The following is a 10445-nucleotide window of genomic DNA, read 5'->3' on the forward strand; positions in this document are numbered from 1 at the left end:
CAGCCTTCAATGGCACCAATCTCTTAAGGAAATTAATAATAAAACATTTCAGAATACAAGAGACAACATAAGCATTTATACCGCCCCGACGGCAAAAGAGAACAAGGAGCACATTTGGGTTTTAAGAGGTAGCACTGGAGGCTGCTCCCGACACAGACACGGGTGCAGGACACACATGTGGGCCCTTCGCACCATTCCCCAACGAAGAAATGACAGCACAAGTGGCCCACAAGGAAAAGCAAATACATACATATTCTTTTTACCCTATCAATCACCTCCTGCTGCAGTTAATCAGTAGTACAAGAGATAGTACAAGACATTTATCTACAGAAACGCAGAGCAAGTGCAATAATTTTCCATTTCTGATAGGTATATTCAACTGCAAATTCCCTCCCACCCCCAACAAAGGTCAATTCATGCTTTACAGATCTTATATTCGGCAGTATATGGAGTGCTGTCACGTTTCCTACAAACAAAAAAACAGGTCAAATCAGAGATTTTTACATTTAAATAGTTCGCACATTTATTCTGAAAGCACATCCTTAGTCTTATCATTAAATCAGCAGGCAAAGTCATGAAACTAAACTAATTTGTCCTCTTACTAACTCAAGACTGAGGAGACTTTTGCTTCATCTCACCCCTAAGACTGCCAAGAATGACCCACGGAGTAGAGCATTTGATCCAAAGGGATAATTTCAGGATTCCTAACTAAACTGGAGACTACATCAGAAGCTTCCCTTAAAATGTAATTTAAATACAGTAAATTGTTCAGTACACATTTTACAACCAGAAGCTGAGTATTAGTTTGTAAGAATTTTGATTTTGTAGATCGCTAACAGCAAATTTATAATACTTAAACATGAGGATTAAAACTCATAATTACATCCATATATCTATCTATCCCTACATCTGTATGTGCGTGCGTGTTTTCAAGTTCTTGAATAATTCCTGTTTTGCTTTACAGAAAAAAACAAAAACAAACCAAACACAAGAAACCCCAAACACACCAAACATCTGCACTATTACTTTAGGTCTCTAAGGAGATATCCCATAAGGTACCACAAGAAAAACCCAGGGGCTGATAGAATAAATAGCATGTGCTATTCAAAAGAACAACTCCATTCTATTCCAACTCCTGATTCCTTTTCTTCTCTCTCCAAAAATAAGCTAAACTAACCCAGAAGACTAATCCTATCTCAATCAGAAACATCTTATTTCAGAAGTAAAGATGATATTCCTTAATCTATACATTCTTTTGGAAGAAACTCCAAGCTGTATTTTCATATAAGCCATTTCAAACATATCAAAGGTACTGCAGTCACTTGTTCTTTACAAGCAAGTAAAATCAAGACTGCATTTGAAAAGACCTTTATCTTAAGTCAGAGTAAGAGGTCACGTTTCAACCATCACCTCCTCAGTACTTGTGCAACAGAGAAAAGCTACACAAACTAAGACACAGTTTACAAAAGTATTTGTAGTGCAAACTGGAACTGTTAAGGCAGTAATGACAAAATACTGACAAGGAACAGTCAGATTAAGCTGTCCTGTCTGCAATCTGTCCTGTTGTAACAAGGTTGAAGAGTCAGGTTTTTGACAGAGCTGATTTGACCCTACGCAAGTGCAGGAGCAACCATCACTACCATCAAATGCATCTGAGTCCTGCACTAAGAACTAATCTAAAATACAGCAGAGGAAACCAGTTCCTAACAAGCATTTTGACCCTTTTTAGGGCTACAGAACTCTGAGTTAGAAAAAGAAACCAGCTTTTTAATAAAAAGGTTTAAAAAGGCAGCATTATTTGCACCTTTATTTATTTTATTTTTCTTCTAGAAAGCTGAAAGTGCAGATGAATCAGTAACTCTGTCAGACACTTTTGCTTTTCTCCAAAGGGGTGCACACCACCTTTACAATTCAGTGTCCATGTAATGCAGCAAAGGTGGTTTCCAACTCCAACAGCCTTCCAGTTACAAGGAATTGTAATACATACTGGAACTAGTGCAAGCACTCTACTGAGTGTGTATACAGTCACTATCTTACAGAAAACGATGTTACTCATTCTTTAAAAACAACTCAAAACTAAGATCTGTGATATGCAATCACTGGAAGCACTGAATTATAATTCTTTATACATTATATATCCTATTCTCCCAAAAGGAATGAATGGTCATTGTAGTCTTTCAGCTAGGCAGATTGCACACTTCTGAAATTGAGTAAACCATAACATAAACAAGACACTTAAGCTTCATTGCAAAAGTCCAAATTAAGAGGAAACTGTATACCTTTTTAAGATTCAATTAATTCATTTGTGCAGTTTCTTCCATCTCAGCTGGTACATTAGTTTTTAAAATACATGTTTCCTTGCAATTCTCATCAACTGTGTACGAGCTGAACAGCAGAAGGGGAAAAAGGTCTAATTGAATGTCCTATAAAACTACTGAAAACTGGCAGAATAAACACACAAGAAAGAGGGCAAGAAAAGACTTTTTGTGGTAATTTGAAGACTACAATGCAGCAAGTACGAGGTACTTGAAGCACAACAGTTCAAAGGCTCAGCTACATCAGGAATCCAGAAACTAAACAGGGAGGATCTAAACTTTAATAAAAGGAGATTAGATCAGGGCTTTCAGACAAGAAAGAGGTTTAATAGTCAGACATTCACAGCGAGGAAGAGCAAGGCAAGCACTGGGCACAATAAGCCTTTTCATGGTGTAAAATTTTAGAAACGTAACCTTCTCTAACCTTCTCTAACGTTTGATGCTGCTGCTTTAGATCTCTCCTCCTTTCTGTAGCCGGAGAAGGCTTTCCTCAGATGAAGGCAAAGTGCTGCCCTAATGCTATTAACTTCCCTGCACTCCTGTCTGGACCTGCCGGATTGTGGATTATCCACACCACAGATGAAATGTAGTTGCTCAAATGCCCCAAGTGACTCAGCAGCACAGAGGAGCAGGGGGTCCTGCTCACGGGTAACAGCACCGCAGAGCCCGTGTGGGACAGCAAGGCCAAAATCTCCCGGAATACAGGACAGCTGCAGCGCTGTGTGTACTTCAAAATATGAACCACAAGAATATTCCCTCTGGTTTGCTGTATCAAAGCATCCCTTCATTTGGTTCATGCACTTCAGATAAATTCTAACAGATTTTGTTGAAAGGCAATGATGAGATGCTCAGCATAGCATGCTATGTGCACCACCTCACCTGCTCTGATTTTTCAGCGTATTGCATGTTACAAAAAAAATCTCTAACAAAACAAGTTGTTTTTTTTTTTTTCCTCTCAAGAAGATAAAATATCACTGCAAAAAGCAATGCAAATCTCCTGCCAGTGCTTCATGATAAAGCATACATAACAATCAGTTCTTTGGAAGATAAGTTCAAAAGACCCTGTACATCCCATTAAAAACAGAAGAACACTCCTACTTATGCATCTAATATTTTACAGTTGATTTTGCAAGTATTTTACATAGGGACGCCAATGATTGCTGCTGCAGGAGGAAAAAAACTGAAGTGGATCCACACACTAAACATACCCATAGCAAAGCTGACCATTTGCTTTTTCAAACAGCACAGGAGCACCAGTTTAGGTCAATTTTTTTCCTCCTGTTTTCCTTGTAACTAAGCTCCTATTATTTTATTCAAGATGCTTCTGGCCCAAAACACAGTGGTCCTCCAGTCACCCTGCAAAGCTTGCAGTTCACGTAAACCACTCTGGCTCTTACAACCCGAGTCCTGGTGATGTCAGAGGGTACCCAAGCCATAACTAACACAGATTAAGCCCATATGACCCAATACTACCACTGGTATTAAGAGGTAAAACGGATATGTTTGATAGCAGATGCAAACATCACTTTCCTCAGAGAGCCTACCTCTGCCACATACAAGCTTAAGGACAGGGTTTTTCCTTCCCTGAAATTGGTGCAAGTGTTAATTAGCAGCTTATCTGAATAAGAGATATAAAAACAGAGCCAGATATATTGTTAGGCACTTTAGCTTCCCATCAGCTGCTGCAATAAGCTCACGTATCATCATGAGGCATTTGGAAAAGGGCAGATAAAGCTCAAGAAACTTACATACGTGTTAGCACTGCTTTTGCTCAGTCATTTAGAAATCTGCAGTAATAACAATAAAAAAGGAGGCTTACTCACCCATTATGTGAAAAGAATTTCTTATAGATCCAGAAGGCTGCCAGGAACACCACGACGGCCACAATCACTTTGGGAAGAATTAAAAAAAAGCCTTAGACTGATAAAGATTATTTCTAGCTCACAAAAACCCACTAAAAAATTTAGCAGACATAGCACTGTCTTCATCCACAGCGCTATACAATCTCTCCCAGCAAAAAAACCTTAACGTTTGCACAGCTTATTTAACAAATAGGTATTTGATGCCTTACTCCAGACTCTTCAAACTGGTTCAACTCAACCAAGACAGCAGAACCCCACCAGCTCAGGAACGTTAAACCAGGTACTTTGGTTTGGCAACAAAAACATTACTTTTGACAATAAAAAAGATGGAGGTTTACAAATTGGCTAACAAATGCAAGGCCAGAAGCTGGACCAAGCCCCTGCGTGCACTGGCGCTGGTATTTACTGACACTTCAGTAAAGCCAAGCTCTGAGGTGTTTATGAAAGTGCCCAAGTTGTGGAATTCTGCCTTTGAAATCTGGTGCCTCACATACAGGAAAAAATATACATTCTACAGGAAATTAATCTGTAATTGCTAAATAATCAGCAGCTTTAGGACTAAACAAGCATTTTTAAAATAACCAAACCTCCAAATTCACATTATGTTACTGCAGTCACAGGTGATGACCGGAATATCAATTCCACACAAAAAATACAACTCACATTCTACCTTGTTCAGGTTTTACACAATACTTACCACAGATGATGGCCGTAATAAGCCCACCTAAAAACAGAGTGAATCAGTATCACGAGAGGAACACATGTGCTTATTATTCAAACATTATTATAAAAATATTCCCAAAGTTATTTCTAATAGATCAAAACTTGTCAATACAATCCTTGCAGCAGTTTATATTGTAACATCTATTTAACTTAAAATATTCCTATTTTTAAACAGATTTTACCAAAACCTATTTTTCTTACGTCAAGATAAAGAAGGAAGTTTGCATTAAATGATTTTTCCTGAATACAAAAGCACGTCCTCAAGAAGTAAAGCTTCTGTTACACATATTTTCATTCTAGTGGAAATTATTGCAGTTCATACTTACTTAACTGGCAAGTTGGCACTCCAGGAACCCATTGGTTTTCTCCAATATACTGAATACGAGCTTCACCATGCAATGTGTACCCTGCATAACATTCAATCGTAATAAAATCCCCGATGGAATATGAAGGTTTTTGCCCATCAATTACTCTACCATGATGTATGTCTGGAGTGAAACCAGAACTTACAGGCCCACCTGGAAAGAGATGAGGAGGAAAAAAAAGGAAAAGGAAATAAAGTCCAAGAACAGAGCTGGTACATGACTCAAGAAGCCGCCATCAGAAAGTACCCACTTTTGTGTAAATATCAGAAGTTCAATCAATCCTTAAGATATTTTATATGCAGAGGCTGCAAATAGCTCTGCTGATGGCTGTGCTTCATACACATTAACAGAAACAAGTCTCAGCTTCGTTAGGAGAAAGAGCTTCATCAAAGTAATGACAACCTCTGTTTCTATGATAACAAGAGACCATGTGGTGCAAAGCGAGGCGAGAGTAAAGCCTGCATTCACCAAAGGAAGAATCTTCAGAAAACACTCCCAGAACACACCTCTTACACTGGCTTTTGAGCTTTGCCAACTTCCATAAACTAAACTAAGACTGAACAAGGACTCCAACTCTGCCAAAAATTCTCCTCAGTGGCTGCAACTTTAAGTGTTACTCACATGTACAGTTTTGTACAGAACTCCACATATTTTGCCCTCGACAAGTGACTGTCAGCTCTTCAGCGCCATCGGGAAAAATGCAGTGAGCATTGCACTTTATCTGAACAGACTCTCCTTCTCCATATACGGATTTTGCTGGAATCACTACTCCATGTGTGATCTTCGGGGCACCACATAAAACTTCTGTAACTAACATATGAATTTAAAAGTAAGTTTAGTGATAACAAACTTTAAATATTTTATAATTCATGGATTTACTGCCTTTGTATAAGAAAAGCAGATCAGCATATCCAAATAGTGTAACTTTATCACAATTTTAAGTATAAACGTTTCCTTTGGAAGACTTCAAAGAAACATCACTGTAGGTACACATTAGGTAGCATGATCTTATGATGTGGCAGCTAAGAAATTCTATCAGAATTCAGAAACACATCTTTTCTCCTGTACTGACACATGAAATCACAAGAACAAACACCACGATACTATTACAATGCAGCAACATCACAGTTAGTCCATGCCACAACTTCTACACACATCTGTAACTCAAGTCACTCTCATTCAAAAACAGATGAGGCTCCACAACTTTCTCACCTTCCAATTTGCAGCTACACCATTATGATTTTAAATCTTAGTGAAGACAGACTTACAACATTCTCAACATACAAGAAAAGCTTGATTCTTACTAAAAGGCTTACTTTTTTCACAAGTTGGTTTTGGAGGAAACCAGGTGCTATTTTCTCCACAAGTAATTACCTCCGGTCCGATCATGAAATAGCCTGGATCACACTCAAACATGACTGAGTCCCTATAGCTATAGGAAGGTCCAAATCCAGCTGTTTTTCTTCCACTTTTAACTTTCGGGTTATCACATTTGACCACTGAAATAGGCAAAAGAACAGCTCTGAACCATTTATTAACAGTACTTCCGCTACAGACACAGCATCCTTTTACTACCTGTAAGTTTTCTTATCTAATTCTTCAAACTGTTTTGGAGGAGCTTTGTAAGATGGTTGTTCTCTTGAAGGTGGAGAAAGTCCTTGGTTTTAAGCTATTGAGTTGTAATGGTACAGTCAAATAAAAAACTTGTAGTAATTCATATAATCACATTCAACCATCAAAAGACATATTAGCGTACAGCAGCAGTATTTCAGAAAACAAAGTCATTTTGATTAGGGTTCAAATGACAACAGCCAAGCATCTGGTACTGCTCTCTAGATCTGCAAAGCAAGACTTTGTGCTTGCTGGGCTTCACATTTATTTCTGCACTTGCACAGTAGCTGCGTTTAGAAAAAGAGCTCTTCCCTGCCTTCTTACTATTCACAATCTAGCTGCCACAGTCTTGTTCTTTACACAGTTTTTCTGCAGCTACCCAGGCTTTACAGTCTCTCAGTTCCTTCACTCTGTCCTTGTTACTGCTACCAATAGCATGCTCATAAATTTATTTTTAAAGTTTTAACTTAAATTTTAGTCCTATTCTGTGTCATAATCAATCAATCATAATGCAGTTGATCTCCTCTCCATTGGAACTATATAAAATTTAGTACCAGAAGATACGTTTCTTTTCTTCTATAGGGAAGTCTATCTCTTCCCCCCATCCTACTTCCAAAAAAAGGGACAGATATTGAAGTTTTGAAGTCACACAGGCTATAATAAAGAAGCATATTAAAAATTCTAACAACCTTTACATTGTGGAAGTGGCTGACTCCAAACTCCATTTGATTCTGTATTGTATTCGCAGAAAATCGTAGCAGGGCCAATGAGCGAGAAGGGGTCGGCGCCTTTCGGCACCTCATTACAGCTGTAGGTCACTGGCGTTTCATAGACGTAGTTGGCGGCTTCGGTGTAGCGGCCATTGGCGATGCTCGGAGGTGGTGCACAGGGAATTCCTAGAAATAAATCACACCACCGAGTCTCAGAATTTTGCTGTTCCCTTGTTCACCTTAGAAACAGCAAGTCTTGATCACCAAGTCATTTAATTTAAAATAGCTCTTTCTAACACAAGCTACAGTTATAATTGAGAGCTACCAATGGTCATTTATTACAGGGAGTCTCAATTTCAAGAGACTGAATTTAACTAATACAACCTAATTACCACAATAACTGCTCTTTCGGAGTGGTCACTCCTCAGGCACTTCCCCAGTAGCTTTAAATAAAACCAACAATCCTATTTTACCATCATTTCTTATACTGGAAAGTTTATAGCACAGCTGCTTTTAAATGAATTACCACCATCGGAATAGCAACTTAAGCACAGTAGTTCTTTACTTACTTTCACACAGGGGAAGATCTCGATCCCAGTCAACACCTTTATTCTTTATTACACAGGAAATTTCATCAGTTCCACGCAATCTGAATCTAGACAGGTAAAAAATCTTTAAGGAGGTGAAACTTAAGAAATCTCTCATTTCTCCAACAAACAGACAAAAACACTGTTTATACAATTCTGTTCCGTGATTATGGGGACAGGACATACCAAGCTTTTGTTGTAATGGGAATAGTACCATAATTTTTTATTTTGCTATCAGTCTCAACTTTGAAAGCACAACAGAAGCAAATGAGACATCACTGAAGGAACTAATGGAAGTTTTGTCACTTCAAGATCTCTACCCCCTAATACTAATGCCCTAAAGTTACCAATACTAAAGAAATAAGTTGCTAAAAGGAAAGGGAGGAAAAAACCTTGCAAGGGGTCAGTGCTTTTGAATCAATTTGCTATACACAGACAGGTGAGCCATTATTCAATACAATAATGAAGGGTGATATTTATATTTATTCCCTCTGCCACAGGAACATTAAAAGAAGTCATTAGATGGAACACTCTAGTTTTCACTCCGCAGAAACTCACTAAAAAGCTTTAGCCCTGGCTGGTGCAAACAGCAACTAAAAGCAGGGAACCAAATCAAATTTAGCCGTAATTTCATTTGCTTGACATTTCAAATCAGAACTGGAATGGAATCTGCATAAGAAAATTTGAGTTTGGTTCAAATCTTATCTAAACATTAAAAAAGAAATAATTCAAAGGATTCATTAACTTCACCAAAATACTTACCCTTTTTCACAAGAAAAAGTAGCTTTTGAACCAAATGTAAGATCTGTCACATTAATAAAACCATGTTCTAAGTCTCCTGGATGATTACATTTTCTCTCTAGGGTTAGGGGAAAAAAAAGAAAAAAATCTACATCTTGGTAGTCATATATAAAAACTAACTCTTTGCCATACACTGCTCTTACAGCCATTAGCATTTTTCAAGCTTCATTTAAAATATTACAGAATACTAACTCTCCCTTTAAAAAATAAATAAAATTGTAAAATATCAAAGGGAAAAAGCAAAAGAGCTCAAGCACACATTACCTGTACAGAACTGCTCTACGGGTGACCATTGCAAGTCCTCACCACACGTACGAGCTGACGATTTTCCGGGGATTGCCATGTATCCGGGCCGGCAGACATAGGATACGGTGGTGCCCACAGGAAAGCTCTTCACTGTGCTGAAGCTCTCCTTGAGCTCTGCGTACTGCAGCCGCTGCGGAGGCGCACACACATCTGGCAGAGCGAGGGGAAGGAAAAAGCACCACACAATCAGAGTTGAGGCATTATGGCATGGAAACGAGGTTCATTCAGTAGGTTTTTACATCTTGTTGGTAAATCAGAGGTGTCATTCTTAAGAGGAAAAGCTGCCATTATATTTAACCAAGTTTCATTTTTAATTTAGATTTTAATTGCATTCAATGTCCAACTCTACCCTAGTAACGGTTACTTACTGTTTGCTCAAATTCTTCAGCATTCTACCCAGACAATGCATTTTCTTCCAGCTCTTATTTTTTGTTTGCCTTATTCCTGTGGTTAAACACAATTTTCACTGTATACTCTCTGCCTATTGAACTTGCTACAGGAAAAACAAACAAAGCGACCAGCCATGCTCCCACCGTCAGTTTCCTTTCCCAGGACAAGATCGCACAGGGGAGCTTAAACCCAGCCCCCAGAGACCACCCGACCCGGGGAATGGGGGCTCTGAGGAGCAGTTAATGAAGATTTAAGACTTCTCCACAGCAGAGGACTCTGAAAAACGCATCCGAGCCATTGCAACCCACAGATGCCAGACCCGCCCAGCCTTTGCAGACTCGCACACGGCAGTGGCTTTCAGCCCTGGGATGATGGCCATTCATTTCCCTTCCATCCTATTTCTTGCTTAGAAACTGACCAAACCATAACAGAAATTTAAACCTCAAACGCAGGGCCAGACCCAGCACCCACGAGCACCACAGCCAGCACACGCCTGTCTTCACAACACAAAACACAACCTTTCTCTCACCTTTTCGCCCCAAACCACCCCAGAGCCGCCCGGAAAGCTCCCTGTTCCCAATACCGCCTGAAGCCGCTTCCTTTTCCCTTCCCACCGCCTCCCGAGGGGCTCATCAGGCCCTGGGAAGCCCCCCTCAGCCCAGCAGCACCCTGAAGCCCAGGGGAGGGGAGGATGAGCTCTCTCCCGCCTCCTAGTGGCTCCCGGGGACGGGAGGCCGCGGGGACTCGGCGTGTGTCGTTCTTCCCCGTCACCCCC

The 10445-nt window shown here is 39.6% G+C and overlaps 1 protein-coding gene across 1 annotated transcript; it reads right to left on the reverse strand.

Annotated features, from left to right (window-relative positions):
• Positions 1-414: 414 nt before the first annotated feature.
• Positions 415-9430, reverse strand: LOC104540988 (membrane cofactor protein-like; the record flags this gene model as incomplete). Its single annotated transcript, XM_010184924.1, has 10 exons — positions 415-466; positions 4139-4205; positions 4875-4901; positions 5227-5418; positions 5887-6075; positions 6582-6764; positions 7566-7772; positions 8156-8241; positions 8936-9032; positions 9239-9430. Coding segments are annotated over 10 exons (1292 nt in total), but the record flags the coding sequence as incomplete, so codon positions are not given.
• Between the last annotated feature and the right edge of the window lie 1015 nt (positions 9431-10445).

Source organism: Mesitornis unicolor, unplaced genomic scaffold (assembly GCF_000695765.1).
Source record: "Mesitornis unicolor isolate BGI_N332 unplaced genomic scaffold, ASM69576v1 scaffold47805, whole genome shotgun sequence".
Classification (NCBI taxonomy): domain Eukaryota; kingdom Metazoa; phylum Chordata; class Aves; order Mesitornithiformes; family Mesitornithidae; genus Mesitornis; species Mesitornis unicolor.